The sequence below is a fragment of the Scyliorhinus canicula genome, chromosome 17, assembly GCF_902713615.1.
Source record: "Scyliorhinus canicula chromosome 17, sScyCan1.1, whole genome shotgun sequence".
Taxonomy (NCBI): domain Eukaryota; kingdom Metazoa; phylum Chordata; class Chondrichthyes; order Carcharhiniformes; family Scyliorhinidae; genus Scyliorhinus; species Scyliorhinus canicula.
Genome location: NC_052162.1, coordinates 120,072,456 through 120,094,569, shown reverse-complemented (window position 1 = coordinate 120,094,569; position 22,114 = coordinate 120,072,456). Strand labels below are relative to the sequence as shown.

The following is a 22,114-nucleotide window of genomic DNA, read 5'->3' as shown; positions in this document are numbered from 1 at the left end:
AACTTATTGAATGGTGGAGCAGGCTCGAGGGGCCGAGTGGCCTACTCCTGCTCCTAATTCCGAGGTTATCACATCCTTTATAATAGATTGGGGCATTTTCCCTCCTACTGATGTCAGGCTAATGGGTCTGTAGTTCCCCATTTACTCTCTCCCTCCTTAAATAGTGGGGTTACATTTACCACCTTCCAATCTGCAGGAACCATTCCAGAATCTATAGAATTTTGAAAGATGATCACCAATGTATCCACTATCTCTACAGCCGACTCTTTCAACTCTCTGGGATGTGGAGCAGCAACGTTTGGGGATTTATTAACTTTCAACCACATTCATTTCTCCAGTGCTACTTTTTCACTGATATTAATCTCTTTCAGTTCCTCGTGCTCACCGGTCCCTTGGTTCTCTAGTGTTTTTGGGACAATTTCTGTATCTTCCTCTGTGAAGACAGACACACATTGTTTAGTTTCTCTGCCATTTCCTTATTCCCCATTATAAACTCTCCTGTCTCTGCCTGGAATGGACCCACATTGGTCTTTGCTAATCTTTTCCTTTTCACATCCCTATAGGAGCTTTTCCAGTTCTCCCCAGTTTGCTCTCATATTCTGTTTTCTCTTTATCAGTTTCTTGGACCTCCTTTGCTGAATTCTAAAACAAGTTCCCAATCCTCAGGCTCACTACTATTTGGACCACTTTATGAGTCTCCTCCATTGATCTAATGGAATCTTTAACTTTTCTTGTTAGCCACAATAGCTTCACTTTGCTGTTTAAGTTTTGCTTCTTAAAGGAATCTATATTTTATGTAAATAAAATGCGAGCGGTTCCCTGTCTAAACACCCAGATAAATTAGGCAAAAGAACCCTGTAACCACCATAGCCCATCTTCATGGCAACATGGCTGCTTTGGGAACTAAATATCTTCCAACGTGTAAACACCTTTTCATTCTGTGCTCCTCGTCAAACTTGGAACCAGGTAATCGCAACGAGACTCAAAAATGGTCAGCCCCCCGGAGGCAGAGGTGTTAGACCGGCCAGTCCAGCAGAAAGAAACCCTCCAATCATCACCATTCACCAGATGTCAGAATGAACAAAATGCAGTCCTGGATGTCAGTGAGAGCAGAAACAGTAACAACGAAGCCAACATCTGGAATTTATTGTGAACTTGTTGGAGTCACAACAGGTGGGATGAATCACAAAACCCGCCCCACATTGAGAGCAGATGAATGGCCTCTCCCCAGAATTAATTCGCTCGTGTTGTCGTAGTTGGGGCGGGTCATTGAATGTCTCCCTGCTCAGAGCAGGTGAATGGCTGCTACCAGGTGTGAACTCGCTAGTGTTCCTGCAGGGTGTATGGATATCTGATTCCCTTCTCTCACTAAGAGCAGGTTAACGGCTTCTCCCCAGTGTGAACTCGCTGGTGTGTCTGCAGGTGGGATAACCGAGCGAATCCCTTCTTACACTGAGAACAGGTGAATGGCCTCTCCCCAGTGTGAATTCGTTGGTGTGTCCGCAGGTTCGATGAAGTAGTGAATCCCGTCCCACACTGAGAGCAGGTGAATGGCTTCTCCCCAGTGTGAATTCGCTGATGTATCCGCAGGTTGGTTAACTGAGTGAATCCCTTCTCACACTGAGAGCAGGTGAACGGCTTCTCCCCAGTGTGAACTCGCTGATGTATCTGCAGGTTCGATGAAGTTGTGAATCCCTTCCACACTGAGAGCAGGTGAATTGCCTCTCCGCAGTGTGAAGTCGCTGGTGTAGCCGGAGGCTCGGTAAAGTAGTGAATCCCTTCTCACACTGAGAGCAGATGAACGGCCTCTCCCCAATGTGAACTTGCTGGTGTGTCCGCAGGTTCGATGACGTAGTGAATCCCTTCTCACACTGAGAGCAGGTGAACAGCTTCTCCCCAGTGTGAACTCGCTGGTGTGTCCGCAGGTTCGATGAAGTAGTGAATCCCTTCCCACACTGAGAGCAGGTGAATGGCTTCTCCCCAGTGTGAAGTCGCTGATGTATCTGCAGGTTGGAAAACTGAGTGAATCCCTTCTCACACTGAGAGCAGGTGAACGGCTTCTCCCCAGTGTGAATTCGCTGGTGTGTCTGCAGGCTGGATAACACAGTGAATCCCTTCTCACACTGAGAGCAGGTGAATGGCCTCTCCCCAGTGTGAACTCGCTGGTGTCTCTGGAGTTGGGGTAACGCAGTGAATCCCTTCTTACACTGAGAACAGGTGAATGGCTTTTCCCCAGCGTGAAGTCGCTGATGTATCTGTAGGCTGGATAATCGAGTGAATCCCTTCCCACACTGAGAGCAGGTGAACGGCCTCTCCCCAGTGTGAACCCGTTGATGTCTCTGCAGATAGGATAACTTAGTGAATCCCTTCTCACAGTGAGAGCAAGTGAATGGCCTCTCTCCAGCGTGAAGTCGACGGTGTGACAGCAGGGCGGATAACTGAGCGAATCCCTCCTCACACTGAGAGCAGGTGAATGGCCTCTCTCCAGTGTGAACCCGCTGGTGTTGCTGCAGATCGGATAAAGTAGTGAATCCCTTCCCACACTGAGAGCAAGTGAACGGCCTCTCCGCAGTGTGAACTCGCTGGTGTCTTTGCAGGGTGCATAACACAGTGAATCCCTTCCCACACACAGAGCAGGTGAATGGCCTCTCCCCAGTGTGAATGCGACGATGAATGTCCAGCTGAGATGGAGCCATAAATCCCTTCCCACAGTCCATACATTTCCACCGTTCTTCTCCATGTTTGGGTCTCCTCGTGTCTCCCCAGGTTTGACGATCAGTTGAAGCCTGTAAAAGAAAAAAAATGGGAAATATGTCATTTGAAACATGGAGGTCTGGCAATACCTGAAATGAAAATGAAAATGAAAATCGCTTATTGTCACGAGTAGGCTTCAATGAAGTTACTGTGAAAAGCCCCTAGTCGCCACATTCCGGCGCCTGTTCGGGGAGGCTGGTACGGGAATAAGGTACATGAGAGAATGTAGGGAAAAATCCCACGAAGGGTTAACAGCCGCTGCAAAAGAAGTTTTGAAATGCAGATAGCCTTTATCAAACAGGCATTAAGAAAACAGCTTGTGACTATTCAAGCTGTAAAACTAATGTATGTCTTTTAAGTCACAGCAGATTGAACTTTTAGTTATATGGATAAAAACAATATTTCGCACCTTCTTTGAAGTTAATTATTTTAGTAAGCAGCTAAAAAAGAATTGCTAGGATTTTCAGTTGAAATGGGTGACAAATGTTTAGGTGTGAAATTCTGCTGACACCAGGTGAATATGGGAAGCTGGAGACAACGTGTCCACGGGAACACAGGTTAGCCCCAAATCGGAGTCAGAGTTCTGAGCTGGGGTCACTATTTGGTAATAAAGCAACTTTAGAAATTACAGAAACCAGATATAACACCTCTCTGGGATCAAAGTACTTTTGAACATCACAAAGGAAACAATATAATCAAGAGTTCGATGAGCAGAAGTCATGCTCAATATGAATACAGAGTCGTGTTAGAAATATTTCAGATTAAAGGTACCTTGTTCAATCACGAGTAAAATAAAGTTACTTTACGATGTCATATAAACGTAATAACTGCTAGAAGGAGAATATAAACCGTAAAAAAGGGGGACAGCCAGCAGAGAGTCAGCTCTCATAGCTCGGTCATGGGAAGGATATAGCATAGCAACCGAGCAGAACAGCAAATCCATCTGAGGAAGACCAAAAGCTAAAGAAGAGAGAATTGTCAAGGTGGACCTGAAGGTCTTTTTCAACCAAACCAGGAGAATCCAGAGCCAAGATCTTTTACTTTTTCTGTAAAGACAGTGATTGCATATTTTTAAAGAAAAAAATGTAATAATAAAATAACTTAAACGTTTTAACCTGAAACATTGGTTATTACAAAGTCTACTTTACTTACTAGCAACGTGGGTACCAGGGCTCGATGCTACTAAGTGGTAAGTAGATGAAATTCTTCGATGAAGATAATGGGTTATACTGGGGGAATAATTGAAACAATAGTTTGACCCGAATAGCACCCATCTAAGTCTGCAGAGGAGTCAGGGAGTGAGAATCCTGTTCACCATTTGAATGTCTTAATTGACATTTTTTGGTATGGGGGAATTCTAAGAATAGTGGTGAGTTTTTTTACTTCAAGCTCGTCCACACACAGAACACATGTACGGTCTCTCCCCGCTGTGAATGGTGCGATGTTTTTCAGGCTGTGTAACTGGTTAAAGCTCTTTCCACAGTCAGTGCTCTGGAACACTCTCACTCGGGTGTGTGGTGTCTCTGGTGCTTTTCCAGTCACACTGATGGGTTAAAATCTTTTGAAGCTGACAGAACAGACCAAACCTTTCTCCTTCTAGATTCAAACTTCGGTGATATTCAGTTCCAAGGAATTGAGAGACTCAGTCAGATTGAGACGTGACGTTTGAAATTTCTGTCTGTAATTCCTCCTCTTCTAATATCCTGTGAAAACAATTTACAAACGACATCACTGTCAGTACAGGATAGAAATTCAGAACAGACAATTCTAGTTTCTGGAGAACATTCTTTCCTCTCATTCCCCAAAAGGTGTAAATTCTCAATCCCACAACTCTCTGCCTCCATTCTCACTCTGCTGTATCTAATATTCACCCTCCCAATTCTCCTGAAGGTGCTGATTCAGGCTGATTGACAGATCCATGCTCACTGCTGCCTGTCCTGGATACAGAGACCATTACAAATAGGAGCTGCATTAGCCAATCGGCCCATCGAGCCTGCTCATCTATTCTGTGGGATCATTGACCGATCTATGTCAGCGACATTCTCCGTGTTATTGACCAGAGGATGAGTGTGGTGACTCAATATCTGTGAGCTCATGAGGCCGAGCTGTAAAACACCATGAAGAGGCTCGATGATCCGGAGAGAATTCTGAATATTGAGCAAGATGCCTCCTCGGGGGAGGTAATATTTAATCCTTGGAAAACCGACTGAGCGGCGTGGTGGTTGGGGGTGGGGGGGGGGGGGTGGGGGTGGGCCTGGAGGCACTTGGAGAACCAAGGATCAGAGAAAGAACATCCGAGTCGTCGGCCTGCCAGAAGGTGGGGAGGGTAGGCCTCCGTTAGGTGCTTCGAGGATCGGCTGCCACATTTTCTCAAGATGGATATGAAGTCTGGGTGGTTTCCAATTAGAAAGGGCAATCGGATCCTGTCTTTGAGGCCAAGGGATAGGTTTTCATCCCAGGCCTGGAATCATTCACTTACACAACTTGAAAGATCACCAGAGGGTCCTGGAGACGGGTAAGGTGAGGTGGGACCTGGCTCCATGAGGGAGTGAGGATTTCCTTCTTCCAGGACTTTTCGGCAGCCACACAACGAAGCGTCGAGGCTTCGATGAAATTTGAAGGGAAATCAAGGCTGCGGGAGTGAATTATGTCGCTTATCCTGCGACCCTGATAATTTTATCCGACAACTCCGTCAAGTCTTTCAATAATCCGACTACCTGCCTTGGCCATTGTTGAATCCCCGATGGGCAAGGATTTGGAGGGATGGTTTGCAGCTCAGTATAACTCAGGCTCTAAATCCGGACCTCTTTCCCTATCATGGTGTTGTGTCTGAATTTGTTATCTTTTATCCCGTTGAAGAGAGTTGTTATTCTGAGAGCGCCGATTGAATGTCTTCTTCTCCTTGAGCGTTACAGGGACTCGTATTATCTTATCTCAGTTATGGTATATGTGCCGTGTGCTTGTTATCCGTCATCTTTCTTCTATTATCAGAGCGTTAATCATGGCAGAACCGAGTGGTGCCATTGCCGAGGGGTGGGTGGTGGTGGATGCAGGTCTTCACGGGTGGGTCTAAAATGTGGGAGGGACATTTGATCCCCATTCCCTTGTTGGCCCTTCTTTTCTTCTTCTCATTTTGGAGAAGGTATCCTGAGGGTAACGACAGTCTGGCCGTGGGGTTAGTCCTCCTGGTCCTCAGTCTTATTGAGGAATGTCCCCATGGATCTATTGTGGTTGTGATTCTTCTGTATTTTTGTTATTATGGGAGGGTTCTGTGTTGTTGACTTTATCTACTCTGGTACAGACGGGCTATTATCTGTGAAAGGAGCAGTTTGGGGAAACTTTTGGTGCCTCTGGTGTAAAGTTGAGTTGGAGGGGGGGTAATGGCACACGCCCGATTGTGGCGTGAAAATCTGTTTCTGTTCTCTCTGTCGCCTCACTAATGGCGGCAGTTAATCTGCAGATTTTCTCAGGGAATGTACGGGGCATCCATCACCCTATCAGAAGGAAAAAGATCCTCTCCTTTCTTAAGGAGAAATTTGACATGGCTTTAATACAGGAAGGGGGGGGGGGGGGGGGGGTGGTTTCACCATCTTTTCATCAAGTAGCAGGGGTGTGGAAATCCTTATTAATAAAAATATCACTTTTAAGGTTGAAACCTGCACCAAGGACAAAGGAGGTGGATATGTGATCATTAGAGGTTCGGTGCATGGAGGTGTTGTTTCATTAATGAATGTTTATGGACCCCCGAATTACTCCCCGGAGATCATTACAAAGGTTTTTGTGGATTTAGTAGACTTCAATGGCCACTTAAATTCTCTGGTAGATAAGCCCCTGGTTACCAGGAACCAAACCCCCCCCTCATGCTGCAAGGTAGGGCGTTGGCCCTGGCTTGTAAGGAGTTGGGTTATGTGGAGAGCTTTGCATCAAAGGGTATGGATTTTACCGTATTTCCAGCCCCACATCAAAGTCATAATAGAATCAACGACTTTTTTCTGCTGAGGATGATCCCATACTTGGTGTCCACAGAAAACATCGTAATTGTGAACAATCTCCTCATTTCTCTGGAGATCCTACTCGAGGGCTCACCCCCAGGTTAAGAGTGGTGATTTGATGCTTCCCTGATAAGAGTTACGTCATTTCCGACACATTTTGAGGAAGAATTTGAATTATTCAGTTTCTTTAACTTGGCTCCTGGCATTTCGCCCTCCATTTCCCCCTGCAGACATCTATAGCTCCTGCCAGTGTGTGTATGCGTGTGTGTTTGGGGGGGGGGGGGGGGGCTGATCATTTCTTACGCTGCTAATAAAAGGTACAGGATGCTGGAGCACCAAAGACGCCTGGAGGTTTGTCTGGCAAAGGCCGAGGAGAATTATAAGAAGGATCCGAGGAAGCGATCGCTGAGGGAGGTTAACACGGCAGGAGTGGCTTTGGACTCCCTATTGACTCAGCAGGTCGGGAAAAGATTGTAGAAGTTTGGGAATAAACCGAGCAAATCCCTGCCATATAGCACAGTGGTTATCACAGTTGCTTCATAGCATCAGGGATCCGCATTCCATTCCTGGCTTGGGTCTCTGGTCTATGCAAAGTCTGCACGTTCTCCCCGTGTCTACGTGGGTTTCCTCCAGGTGCTCCAGATTCCTCCCACAAGTCCCGAAAGACATGCTGTTAGGTAGTTTGGACATTCTGAATTCTCCCTCATGGTACCCGAACAGGCGCCAGAGTGTGGCGATAGTGGATTTTCACAGTAACTTCATTGCAGTGTTAATGTCAGCCTAATTGCGACACTAATAAAGATTATTATTATAGCAGATTTGAGGATTTGTTGTCAGATCCATTGGTGGATATGTATTGTCACTCTTTTGACTCGGGGATGCTGCCAGCAACTCTCTGTGACGCTTATATATCTTTGATTCTGAAGACGGGCAAGGACACGGAGGAGTGGACCTCTTATTGGTCAATCCCTCTTTTGAATCTTCACTTCAAACTGCTATCTAAAGTTTTGGTGAGAAGGCTCGAGGACATCCTTCCGACAATTGTGCGGGAGGACCAGACTGGCTTTATCGGGGAAGATTTTCCAGTCACAACTTTGAAAGGTTGCTGAATGTGATTCAAGTTTTTCAGAAATATGCACAGGATGGACTGGTGATCTCTTGGATTGGATTTGTTGATTGTCACGTGTACCGAGGTACAGTGAAGAGTATTTTTCTGCAAGCAGCTCAACGGATCATTAAGTCAGGGGTGGATTAACCATTAAGCAAAATAAGCACGTGCTTAGGGCATCAAGGGAAGGGGGCACCACAGAAATTTTCCATAGCCGAATTTACCATGGTCCATGGGCCATATGGTGCAGTACTGCAAATGGTGCAGCTGAACCAGGATCCGCAAAAAGGGGCCCCCACATTAAATGAAAAAATTACATACAGATATATACAATAATAACAAGAGCACTCAGAGAGTGCAGACCTCCTCCAAGGGTTATGAAATCGAAGGGAAAAAAAATCCCCCCCCCCCCCACATAAATGAAAGCAGGGGAAACTTTGTATGCAGTCTGTGAAATTTGTATACAATCTGTACAACGTCAGTGGAAAAAAAAACAAACACACACATACTCCGACAAAAACAGAACCTCCTTGGTGGAAGTAAAAATAAAGATAATAGTAATGATAGAGGTTAATGATATACATTAATCTTGGGAATACAACAAAATTAGAATCTGGTAACTGCCCCACAGTCCACGGAGGCTCCCGTGATCGTTCTTGTCTTTTATTTCCTTTTATTTCCTTTTCTTTTCATGTACTTGTCTTTTATTTCCTTTTCTTTTCATGTACTTAATCATTAAGTACATGAAAAGAAAAGGAAATAAAAGAAAATACATAATACGGCAACACAAGGTACACAATGTAACTACATAAACACCGGCAACAGGTGAAGCCTACAGAAGTGTAGTGTTAATAAGGTCAGTCCATAAGAGTGTTGTTTAGGAGTCTGGTAAAAGCGGTGTACTGAAAGCATTTGCTCAAGTTGAGTGGATTTATCTGGTGTAAACACTGAGAGGCTTCGGGTTGGGTGAGGATTATATCAAGTTGATTCAATTATTATATTAAAGGTAAAGTCACCATAGTCCCAGATGACCAGCGGCTGCTTTCCCCTTTGAGGCGAGGGACAGGTTTGAGAAGGTGGGGCCTTCATGAATAATTTCAGCCGTTAGGGGAATTACACCAACGCTGCTGGTCTCGCTCTGCTTCTCTAACCAGCTGAGCTAAACCAGCCCTCTGTTATATTACAGGCTGGGCAGCAGCCGGGCTCATGGATGGTTTATATTTGTCGTATTTGAGCTTCAGAGAGTCTCGACAAATAAATGTGTCAAACTGAGGGAGCAAAGGATGAGAGAGAGAGAGAGAGAGGGAGAGACCTGGGCCAAGCTTTCCAGAGTCTGCACCCTCCCCAGTGGCGTGCAGAGGTCTGGTGATGCCCGGGGCAAATCTTGATTGTATGCCCCAAAGACTCAAGTATAAGGCCTAATATACTGAGAAATATTATGAGAAAGGAAACATTTTGAATATATAAACACAGATGAAACATGAAATAAACGCTTTATTCGATTTTAATATAAATCAATCAAATTTATTAAGTTCTTTTCCCCAAATGATACCTCCTGTCACAAAACACCTGAGTTACTTCACTTTTTACATCAGCTGTGAGAAATTCTTTTTCAATGCTTATTAAAGCCAGGTTGGTCAGTAGCTCCTGTGACATAGAAGACCTCAGATATGTTTTTATTAATTTCAGTTTTGAAAATGACCTTTCACAGCTTGCGACTGAAAATGCGATTGTAAGCAGTAATCTGTATGAAACACACAGCGTCGGAAAGACATCCCTCCCATACTGCAGTAAAGACTCCAGAGCATCTTTAGGATCAGGGGGAACTCTATTCCCTCCAGCTCGAAAGAGCATCACAAAATCAATAATTTTGTCATATAACTGAATTGCAACCACATCATTGTCATAATAATTTGCAAAGTCTGAACATTCCTTTTTTAATTTCTCTCTTTCTTGTTCATCTTCAATCACTCCTGAATTCAAGTTCAGAAGAAAGAAAATCGGTCACTGAGTCTTTGAAGACGGACACTGCGGTCTTCAATTTCAGTTTTTAATCTGTTCACAATCTCTACCATTACTCTATTCATTTCTTCTTGTGCCGTCAGTCCACTATCTCTTGCTGACTCTCCAGGCATTATTCTTCTTCTCCTTGTTCGTGCAATTGGTATTCCCCAATTTTGACAATATTCATTGGCTAAATCTATTCCATTGTGGATAATTTCGTCATTCTTCAAATTCAAGATATGAATAAGTCCTCTCAGATCACAAGAAGCTTCATGGAACCCCATTTTCGGATCCTGCAAACGTTTTGAGACTTTATCCACTGATGATAAAACTGAGTACCAAAAATTTAATAAAGCTATAAACGGGAACTGTTGAATAGAGTTCAGTAGCGATCCTGCATCAGATTTAGTTTCCCTTGAAAAATTCTCCTTCCAGCAGGTGTTGAAGGCTTGCAATAACGTTGTCACACTCTTCGTGGATTACTTGCACAGCATCATGGCTGGAACTCCATCTTGTGTCACACTGTCTTTTCACAGTCCGAGTGACAAATGATTTTAACACTTCCCAACGAGAAGTAGATGAAGAAAAAAAAAGTAAAGAGTTTTTCTAGAATGCCAAAAAATGTAACAACAGGTTGCACCTCACTTGCATGGACACAGGACAAATTGAGGCTGTGGTTCTCGCAGTTCACAAACACAGCTTTTGGGTTAACTTCAAGAATTTTTTGTTGAACACCTCCTCTCACTCCAGCCATAACTGCTGCGTTATCATATGCTTGACCACGACAGTCATTCATGGAAATTTTGTCTTCTTCCAATTTTTCCTGAATTTTATTTACCAGGCTGACTGCATCTTTCTTGTTGACTTGAAAAAATCCCAGAAATGTCTCCTTTATTTCTACTTTTCTGTTTTCATCAATATGAACGTAACGCAGAATTTCAGAAACCTGATCTTCATGGGTAATATCTGGAGTTGAATCCAGCATTATGCTAAGATATTTTGCGTCCTTAATTTCGGAAATTATATTTTTCTTGACAGTTTCACCAAGAAGATTGATTATTTCGTTTTGAATTCTGTTGGACAAGTAGGTGACACTTTTTGGTTTCTCTTTCCCTCTCTGCAAGTGTTTTGCTAAGATATTTGGCCAAAAGTCTGATTGTTGCTAGAAAGTTTCCTGTATTTTGACTGACTGTCTCCCCTGGCTCTGATAACCCAGATATTCCTTCTCCTCGATGTCCACGATAGGCCAGATTCTGTTTTGCCAGAAAGGATATAACCTCGACAATCCGTTCAGTTATAGCTTTCCATCTTTTCTTTTCAGCAGACAATTGCTGTTGAAGTTCAGCATCTATCGTAGTTGAATGATGGAGTCGAACTACGAGGTTCAGGTATTCCCTCATGTGAGCTCTATGAGAAGGGCTTTTTTCATGGTCAGGTATTGTTGGATTTAATTTTCTCCAAGTGGAGAAACCGTCTTCCTTTCCAAAGTTTAACACAGACGACAAATGCTCCTTTGAAAACAAAAAGCAAACAAAACAGTAGCATGCTTTCCGATATGGAGAGTATAACAACCATTTTCTCTCCACAATTTCTCCATTTGTGGAAACTTTATCAAACCGCTGTTTGGAAAATGATCTCCCATCCTTCTCAGCAAATGGACCACTTTTATTCTGATATCTTTCAGGGCCATGTTGTAATATTGTCATCTTCAAATGATCTGGAATCGGTTTCTTCAAACAGCCAAAATCGCTTCTTTGCAAAAATATGCAAAAATCTTCTTTATTTTCTTCACATGGATCATCATCCTGACAACGAGACTGAGGAGAGAGAGTATTATGTTCTGACCGAGCTGAATCCGTATCAGAAAAATTCTTCTCTGCACCCACATCATCTTTTACTTCTCCAGGTTCTCCTACTTCTTTACTTCTTTTTATCCATGCATCTAATGCCCCTCTTTGATGGGACTCTTCTTCGACTCTGGCCCTCTTTTTTTTCCTGTTCTGTGCTCCACTTGGTTGTACACGAAATACTCGTAACATTTCATTTTCTATCTCAAAAACCGTAAGACGCATGAGAAAATGGGAAGGAAATGGTAAACAATCGGTCAGTTGCAGACGGATAAACCATATTTCATTTCTTTGTTCCTTCGTATCAAATTATTTCACACTGATTCTCCACTGATAATTTTGTGCAATTTATATCATAGATTTGCAAATTAGTGGTATCTGTATTCGAATATTAGCATGTTAAGGAATAAATGTCTCCTATTCCGAGATTAAATGCCATAGCAGTCCTCTGATCATCCAGGCTTCACTCTTACTACATCCCACGTAAATATTTCATTAAATATCGCCAAAAAACCTATAAAAACCGTAGTTACACCTGTTCTAGAGCTATTCACTGACATGAGTAGGTAAAAGAACTAATCTAGATGCACAAAAGCAGAAGAAAAGACGAGTTATGACTCGAGGAAACGCAGGAACGAACAGCCATGGTCTGCTTGTTGCTTTTGATGGTTGCACCACGTACATCATCCGCATGCGTGTGGGGGGATGGGGAGAAGGACCATTTTCTCTAGACAGAAAGGGTACACCATGTTAAAGGAATAAAGGGCTAACAACTGCCTCTGCAGTGTGGTGAGCCTCCAAAAATTGATTTATCACCGCTGAAATTTTAAAATGACTATCTTATTTCCTTCTCTGGGGCAGCACAGTGGCCTAGTGGTTAGCACAACCGCCTCACGGAACTGAGGTCCCAGGTTCAATCCCGGCTCTGGGTCAATGTCCGTGTGGAGTTTGCACATTCTCCCCGTGTCTGCGTTGGTTTCGCCCCCACAACCCAAAAAATGTGCAGAGTAAGTGGATTGGCCACGCTAAATTGCCCCTTAATTGAAAAAAATAATTGGGTAATCTAAATTTTTTTTTAAAAATTTAAAAAAAAAAAAAAAAAATTTAAAAAAAAAAAAATTTTTTTTTTTTCCTTCTCTGATTGGATGCCCCCATCCAATGGATGCCCGGGGCCAATGCACCGTCGGCCCCCCCCTCTGCACGCCACTGACCCTCCCTGGATTCACTTCCTTTCCCTTCAGTTGCTGCAAGTGACCAATTGAAGGTGAGAATGAGATAAGAAATGGAAAGGGGGAGAAAAGAAAGTGCTTTACTCACAGATGTTGGAGAAAGGAAGAAGCTTCCGTCTCACTGAAGCTCAATCGTCACTCACACAAACCCCGCGCTCTGATTGGCTGGAGGACCAGAGACCTTCAGGTCCTCCAAAACTTCAATTGGTCAACACCAAAGCAGGAAAGATAGTGGGCGGGCTCTCGTTCACACATGCGCAGTCCCGGGGGGGGCCCGCGGAGATCACCGAGCGGTTCCTCGCTCTGGCCGGAGCCGTCAGATTTCCAGCAGGAACACGTGCAGGCAGAGGGCGAACAAAGGGTCGGGTCGGGCCTCCCGAGTCTGCGCCTGCGCACTGCAACCCGGAGACGACACCCGGAACAGCGTGATTCCTATTGGTTGATTGAGGCAGGGCGCCATTGTGATGTCACAAAGCGGAAGTTGGATGAAATCTCCCCCTGTCTCCAACATCTGTGAGTAAAACACTTTATTTTCTCCCGATTTCCATTTATTTTCTCATTCTCACCTTCAATTGGTCACTTGCAGCAACTGAAGAGAAAGGAAGTGATCCAGGGAGGGTTGCAGACTCTGCAAAGCTTGACCCAGGTCTCTCTCTCTCTCTCTTAAAGACGTTGACATCCTTTGCTCCCTCAGCTTGACACATTTATTTGTCTGGCTAAAAGGATGGTCTCTTTCCTAATGTTCACAATTAAAGGGCTGGTTTCCCCAGGAGATGGCTGACATTTAAGGGGACTACAAATAATATCGTCCCGCAATATGCCTGGTGTTATAAATTGCAGATTTTTTGATTATTGATAGTTGTGTAATCAAGTATATTTATTATTATTTCCAGTTGTGCAATATAGTTCTGTCACTACGTTATACATTTCAAGTCATCAGTTCCCTCAGAGGGTTGTTAGTCTCTGGATTTCTCTTACACAGGGACCAGTGGAGTCAGGGAGTCACTGAATATATTCACGGATGAGTTGGACAGATTTTTATTTTGTTATGGTTTTTAAACCATTTTTTAAATAATGAATGGAACAGAGTAACAGGAAAATTGGTGGGAAATGGGCACAGAAGAGAACAAGAGATATTGCCGCATAAATACAAGGAACACATTGCAGAATGAATTTGTACCAGGATATTTTAGGGATCAGAGACACTATGTGAAATGCCAGATCAATTGAACAACCAGCTAACAGGTTAACACAGTGAGTGGGGAAAGATTATACAAAAACAGATTATACAATGCACACCCCAAAATATTACAAAATAGACTAACAGCATAATCGAATTAAAATGAAGAACACAACATAGATGACATAGAATTCCGATAGTGCAGAAGGCCATTCACCCCTCAGGTGTGCACTGAGCCTCAGAAAAAGCACTCCACTGAGGCCCACTCCCCACCCTATCCCCGTAACCTCGTGCATCGATCATGGCCAACCCGCCTAACCTACATATCTTTGGATATTAGGGGCAATTTAGCATGACCAATCCACTTTAGCTACACATCTTTGGACTGTGGGAGAAATTCGGATCACCCGGAGGAAACATGGAGAATGTGCAAACGCCACACAGACAGCCGCTCAAGGAATCAAACCTGGGTCCCTGGCAGCAGTGCTAAATACTGTACCCCACTCCCGGCCTAAGTTGAATTTAATTTACTGATGGAAAGCCCAGGAGGAGTGAGTCTGCCGGTCAAAGTCAAAAATGGCCCACAGAGATGGGATGGACTCCCGCTTTCCCTGGCGGGAGGGTGCAGATGATCAAGGTACTGCCCAGGTTCCTCTTCCTATTTGGATCCTGACCGATCTACATCCCCAAGGCCTTTTTCAATTCAATAGATAAGATGATTATGGCGTGTGTGTGTCAGCGTCATGGAGAATGCATACAACAATCAAACCCACGCTCTCACCCCCTTGCCAGAGTCATAATTACATTCAGTCACTTCCTGATGTTACTGGAGAGCCATCTCCCCTTCACAAAACCCATTTGATCCTCAGAAACCATCACCGGCACACATCCCTCCTACCTACACGGCAACACTTTCACCAGGGCCTTCATGTCCATGTTTAACAGCGAAATGGGCCTGTAGGACCCACACTCTGGTGGGTACTTCTTTTCTGAGATCAATGTCTGCACCAACGTAGCCGACAGATCTCCCTCTTCCACCCCCTCACTAAACACACACAACAACTGGGGAGGGGCAACTCCGTCATAAACTGCTTAGAAAATTCCACCGGAAAGCAATCGCCTACCCTGCCTTCATCCTACCAATACACTCCATTACCTCCCTTAACCCCAATGGCACCTCCAGTGCTGGCCTCTACCCCTCCAACTCCAGGAACTCCATCCCATCCAGGAACTGCCCACACCCGCCACCTCCCCCACCGACTCGGCCTTATACAGCCCCTGGTAGAAGGCCTTCAACACCTCATTTATCCTTTTGGGTCCAATACCACCTCCCCCTTCGCCGCCTTCACCTGCAGAATTTCCCTTGATGCTGCCTGATACTGCAGCTGGTGGACCAGCCTACGCCTCGCCTTCTCCCCATGCTCACACTGCAGCCCCCTCACCCTCTGCAGCTGCCCACCGCCCTACCCATCGTCAGTTTGTCAAACTGCCCCTGCAACGTCTTCCTTCCTGTCAACAATTCCTTTGTGGGGTCCACCTCCACTACCTCATCCAGTAACCACCGGTGCTCCTCTCTTCTCAGCCTCTCCCTGTCGGCTTTAAATGAAGTGATTTCTCCCCGGATACCGGCCTCCCACAACATGGCATCCGACACCTCCCTGTTTAGGCTGAGCTCAGCTTAGTTCTTAATCGCTCCTCTCGCCTTCCCACAGAATTTCTTATCAGCCAAAAGCCGAGAATTCATCCTCCACCCCGGTCTCTGCACCTGTCCCGATCAAAGCCTCACACCTAACCAGTGCGGTGATGGTCCGAGATCATGATTCCAGTCCGACCATCGCCATCAGCACCGACCGGCTCACTACAAAAAAATCAATCCTGGAATACACCCTATACACATGCGAGAATAAGGAATATTCCCTCTCTCCCGGGTTCATGAACCTCCACCGATACACCATCCCCATCCTTTCCAGAACCTTCAGAGCTCTTTCATCATTCTCGACCTTCCCATCGACTTAGGGCTCGACCTCCCCGACCTCCATGACACAATCAAAATCCACTCCCATGATCAGCTGCAGAGAATCCAGGTCCGGAATCGCTCCCAGTAACTTCTTTACAAAACCAATATCATCCCAAATGGGCGCATACACGTTTACCAACACCACCGCCGTCCCCTCTCACGCCCCACTCACCGTCACAAACCTCCCCCCAGGTCCAACACCTCTCTGGCCCCCGTAAACCCTGTTGTCTTGCTCAACAAAATGGCCACCCCCTTGACTGTGAATCAAACCCCGAGTGAAACACTTGACCCATCCATCCCTTCCTCAGTCTTATCTGATCTTTCACCCTGAGATGAGTCCCTCTCTCAGACCCATAATCCACAGATTTTACCACCTGGACCTGTTCTCCTGCTCCTCCACCTTAGACCACAGCGACTTACACAACTCTCCCAGGATCGCCACCTTCGCCTCCAACGGCACAATACAGTCACTCTGATCGGTCCCCACCTTCTCCACTTCGCGGATCATCACCCTCTGCATCTCGAGGCACTTTCCCACCATTCCAGGGTCCCGCAAAGAGGTGCCACTGCCCCCTGAATCGCCTCGGCCAGTCGCTCTGCATTCCCTTCCTCTGCTGCCCAAACTCCTCTTTATTTAAAAATATTTCTTATTCTCCTTTTTCACATTTTCTCCAAAATTTGCATCCAACACTAAACAATAATCAGTAACGAATATCATGTCAAGCCCCATATCAATAACAACGATTCCATCCTCCCACCAAAGCCCAGACATTAGCCCGCATGCTATCATAAACAGATGACAAAGAGGAATCAGGAATCACCCATAGTCACCATTAACACCTACAGTCCTCCCCCCCTCCCCCAACCCTCCCAGCCCCCAATCCCCCCTAATGTTCAATGTGATCCAATTCTCGAAAGTGCATAATGAATAACGCCCATGAATTGTAGAACCCGTCCATCCTTCCCCTCAGTTCAAATTTGACCTTTTCAAGCGTTACGAATTCCAGCAGGTCCCCCCACGATGCCAGGGCTCAGGGTGGAGAGGTTGATCTCCACCCCAGCAGGATCCGCCTTTGGGCGATCAATGAGACAAAGGCTACAAGATCTGCCTCCGCACCCATTTACAACCTCGGCTGGTCCGACACCCCGAATATGGCCTCCCGAGGGCCCGGGTCCAGTTTCACGAGCATCACTTTATAGATTACCCTAAACACCTCCTTCCAGTAATCCTCCAGCTTTGGACAGGACCAAAACATATCAATGTGATTTGCGGGGCCCCCCTGCAACATTTGCCGAAACTCCTCTTTAATGAGGTTGCCAGTTAACTGCTCCATCTGCAGACCCTCCCCCCTCCTCCCTAATTGGCACAGCGCCAAAAGTCTCCCCAACTCTTTCACCAGCTCTTTACCTATCTTCAGTCGGGTCTGATAGCCCATAAACATGCCCATCCAGGGGAGAACGTCCTGCCCCGCACCCTCCGCTCCACTTTACTGCTGAATGTACCCGGAACTCAGGAAAAAAGGGACAAAGCCAACACCTTCGAGCAGGAGCCGCCCTGTGTGCGCCCACTCACTCCATGGCTGCTACTGGAAGTCCATGATGCGCACTTTTGAATTCAAAACACCCAGGATTCACATCCAGCTGGAGAAAACGTAGCAGCCGGTCCTCGAAGAACCTAATGGGAGCCTCACCCTCCACACCTTCTGGCAGGCCGACAACTCGGATGTTCTTTCTCTGACCTCGGTTCTCCAAATCCTCCAGGACCTCCGCCACGTCACTCGGCCGGTTTCCAAGAATTGAATTCTTGCCTCCGCCGAGGAAGCACCTTGCTCGACATTCAGGATTCTCTCCTCCGGATCATTGAGACACTTCATGGTGTTTTACAGCTCGGCCTCATGAGCTCACAGATATTGAGTCAGCTCACTCAGCCTCAGGTCAATAACACGGAGAATGTCGGCAGTCATCATTTTCACCGCCTCCGAGAGAGTCCCGGAGAGCGCGGGGTCGAGAGACTTCCTGAGGGTCAGGCTGTCATGTTGAAAAGGCGGCTCCATTTCCACTGAATCCGCCTGCACTCTTAGCGATGGATGTTTTGACGTTTTTCAGCATAATCCCACCAAACCCAATCCCGAAGCCTTCCAGGGACATGACAACAAATATTAATTGAAGGATGAGGTAGATGAGTGCCAGGCAATCAGGATAAATGACGGATTCTATGCGAATGGCACCAGAACCTGCGGAAAAGCAGCTACTCCCCCCACCCACCTCGCGTGGATCCCCCCAGACAGATTTCTGATTGATGAGGGAGTCGAGGGTTCTGGGGAACAGGCAGGAAAATGGAGATGAGGGAGGGATTTCTTCACACGAGGATGTGGAGGCTTTGGAATTCTTAGAATGTTAGAATTCCTACAGTGCAGAAGGAGGCCATTCGGCCCATCGAACCTGCATGGATCCATATCCCACCCTATCCCTGCAGCCCCACACTCTAACCTGCACATCCCTGGACACTAGGGGGCAATTTAGCACAGCCAATCCACTTACCCCGTACATCTGGGAGAACCCAGAGCACCCGGAGGAAACCCATGCAGACACGGGGAGAATGTACAAACTCCACACAGACATTGACCCAAGGCTGGAATTAAACCCAGGACCCTGGCATTGCGAGGCCGCAGTACTAACCACTGTGCTACCGTGCTGCCCCAATTCTCTACCCCAGAGGATTGTGGGGCCTCGGTCATCAAATATTTTCAAGACAGAGATTGACAGGTTTCTAGATATTGAAGATATCGAGGGATATGGGGGGATAGTGTGGGAAAATGGTGCTGAGGTAAGTTGGACAATGATCCCATTGAATGGTTGAGCAGGCTCGATGGGCTGAATGGCCGACTGCAACTCCTATTTGTTATGGTCTCTGTGCCCAGGAGTGAGAATGGAGGGAGAGTGTGTGGGATGGAGATTTACAGCTTTTGGGGAATGAGGGAGGAAAGAATGTTCCAGAGAAACTAGAATTGGCTGTTTATGAATTTCCATCCTGTACTGACAGTGATGATTCCTTTTCAGGAGATTAGAAGAGGAGGAATTACAGAGAGAAATCGCAAATGTCACGTCTGGGATCTGTCAGAGTCACTCGATTCCTTGGACCTGAATATTATCGGCCTTTGAATCTAGAAGGAGAAATGTTTGCCGGATCTGTCAGCATCAAAACATTTTAAACATCAGTGTGACTGGAAAAGCACCGAGACACACACACCCGAGTGAGAGTGTTCCAGAGCACTGACTGTGGAAAGAGCTTTAACCAGTTACACAGCCTGAAAACACATCACACCGTTCACAGCGGGGAGAGACCGTACACGTGTTCTGTGTGTGGGCAAAGCCTCAACTGATTGTCCAACCTGGAGAGACACGAGGAGTACCAAAATTTGGAGAAACCATGGAAATGTGGGGATTGTGGGAAGAGATACAGTTTCCCATCAAGGCTCGAAGTTCATCGACACATTCACACTGGGGAGAGGCCGTTCACCTGCTCTGTGTGTGGGAAGGGATTCGTTCAGTTATCCAACCTGAAGTCACATCAGCAAATTCACACTGGGGAGAAGCCATCCACCTGTCCTCAGTGTGGGAAGGGATTCACTCAGTTATCCAGCCTACGGAAACACCAACGAATTCACACTGGGGAGAAGCCATTCACCTGCTCTCAGTGTGGGAAAGAATTCAGAGATTCGTCCAACCTGCGGACACACCAGCGAGTTCACTTGGGGGAGAAGCCGTTCACCTGTACTGAGTGTGGGAAGGGATTCTGTGTTTCATCACAGCTGCTGAGACACCAGCGAGTTCACACTGGGGAGAGACCATTCACCTGCTCTGTGTGTGGGAAGGGATTCACTCGGGCATCCTATCTGTTGAAACACCAGGGAGTTCACAAGTGATGACAGGAATTAGATTCTGCTGTTATTGCTGCTGTTAATCACATCCAGGACTGAACCATCTTCATTCTAACAGTGAGTGAAGTTCGAGGGTTTCTTTCTGCTGGACTGGCCGGTTTCACTGGGTTTGCTTCCAGTGGGCTGATGCTCTTTGAGCCTGGGAGAGAACATATCCACTGAAATGATCCACAAAAGCTGAAGAAGGACATTTAATTTATTACTGGATAGTAAAGAGCATTTATCCCCCCACTACAGACAGATATAACATAAATACAGAAAGAACTGGAAAAACGCAGCAGGTCTGGCAGCATCTGTGGAGAGAGAAACAGAGTTAATGTTTCACGTCTAATGTAACTCTACTTCTGAACTAAAGAGAGGGAGAAATGTGATGGGTTTAATGCTGGTGAGAAAGGGGGACGGTCAGACAGAACAAAAGGGAAAGTCAGTGACTTTTCTAGTCAGCAATAACCATGAGAGTAATGGAAGACGATAGAGGTAAAAGGATTAAATGAGAACTCATTAAGAATAATTAACTATAATCATATTAAGGATATTAGGGGCTGGTTTAGCACAGGGCTAAATCGCTGGCTTTGAAAGCAGACCAAGGCAGGCCAGCAGCACGGTTCCATTCCCGTACCAGCCTCCCCGAACAGGTGCCGGAATGTGGCGAATAGGGGCTTTTCACAGTAACTTAATTGAAGCCTATTTGTGACAATAAGTGATTTTCATTCATTTCATTTCAGCATTACTTGAGTGTAACAATAGCTGGGAATCCACTAAGGGTTAATCCAGATCATACACTTTAATTTCTTAAGTTTCACATCTGCAAGGTCAGTGACGTCAACTAGCTAAAAGGCCCATTGTATCGTAAGAACTGGTGTTGCTATCCTAAGAACGATTAGTCCAGTTTCTATGGTAACAGCCAGTCTAGGGTGATAATGTCTGAATTAAAACTGTGTTTTTCAATTAATGTTAGATGCAGGTGTGGATATTTTGCAAAATTGGCAAGCGATGGAATCGGAAATTTGCATCGATACATTTAAATGCAAATATCTCTTAAATTGAGGGACAGACATTTTGGCTGAATTGAGGAAATTATAAATTAGTTAAAGCCAATCAGAAGTAAAAAGAAGGCGAGACATTAAGATAATAATCTCCTTAAAAATCACTTATCGAGATGGAAAAAACTCATCCTGGGATCATCCCATCTATATTTCTGAAACCGATTTCCTTTGCTGCTTGCTTCTGCTAATCACCATCTTTCTTTTGTTTAAATTACTTAGTTATTTTATCCTGTGTATTATGATTTGAAAATTACCATGATCTGCAATTGAATGAAAACTCACTACTGTATTCGCTAAAGATAATCAATCTGACTAGCTTGCTACAGGTCTAGTTGGAAACTTTTACATTTGTATTGAAAATAAGTTTACCAGTGGCACAGCTGACAAATAAAGTACAAGGGGACTTTGCCAAAAAGCACAGACTTGATCTCTGTTATTTGAGAACTGAGAAGGAATAACTGATATCCAGGGTTCCATTTGTCAGGGATTGGTTAGAGGGAGGGTGAGATTAAATGTGAAAAAATGTCCTGGAACAAAAGGCAAAGGGAGAGGTAATGGTTGTAGTAAAGAAACAAAGCATTGGTCAAGAGTCAGTGTTAATGGCAGAGTAAAGGACAGCTCTGTCTGGAAGTAATAAACATGAAAACAAGATGCAGACAGGCACTCGGCAAAAAAACAGATCAAAATGGAGGAGAGAGTTCAGGGTGTGAAGTTGTTGATCTCAATGTTGAGCCCAGAAGCCTGAAAAGTGCCTCATGGGAAGATGAGGGGCTGTTGGTCCAGCTTGTGTTGGGCTTCTCCGGAACATTGCAGCAGGCCGAGGACAGGAATGTGAGGCTGGGGGACTCAGTGACGTATTTAGGAGAGGGGGACACACGGGTTCTAAATATAGGTTTGAGGCACAGCGGCCGCTGACGGGAACTTCCAAACCCACCAACCTGACTGGGGAAGATACAAACCCACCGGAAATACCCAGGAAGGAATAAAACAAGAAAG

At 45.5% G+C, this 22,114-nt stretch overlaps 1 protein-coding gene and 1 long non-coding RNA gene across 2 annotated transcripts in view; both read right to left on the bottom strand.

Moving 5' to 3' along the window:
* Window positions 1-1,314: 1,314 nt before the first annotated feature.
* The window catches only part of LOC119951771 (zinc finger protein 721-like), a gene marked incomplete at its 5' end in the record, with an annotated part of 158,164 nt that continues 137,364 nt past the window's right edge, over window positions 1,315-22,114 (bottom strand). Inside the window, 2 exons of the mRNA XM_038775110.1 lie at window positions 1,315-1,703; window positions 1,787-2,711. Of these exons, the coding sequence (XP_038631038.1) occupies window positions 1,369-1,703; window positions 1,787-2,711 (1,260 nt within the window). The remainder of the gene's footprint in view (window positions 1,704-1,786; window positions 2,712-22,114) is intronic.
* Window positions 2,747-13,446, bottom strand: LOC119951878. Its single transcript, XR_005457701.1, has 3 exons — window positions 13,023-13,446; window positions 4,341-4,457; window positions 2,747-2,786 (listed from the first exon to the last, which is right to left on the bottom strand). It is a non-coding gene; the product is annotated as an uncharacterized LOC119951878 (long non-coding RNA).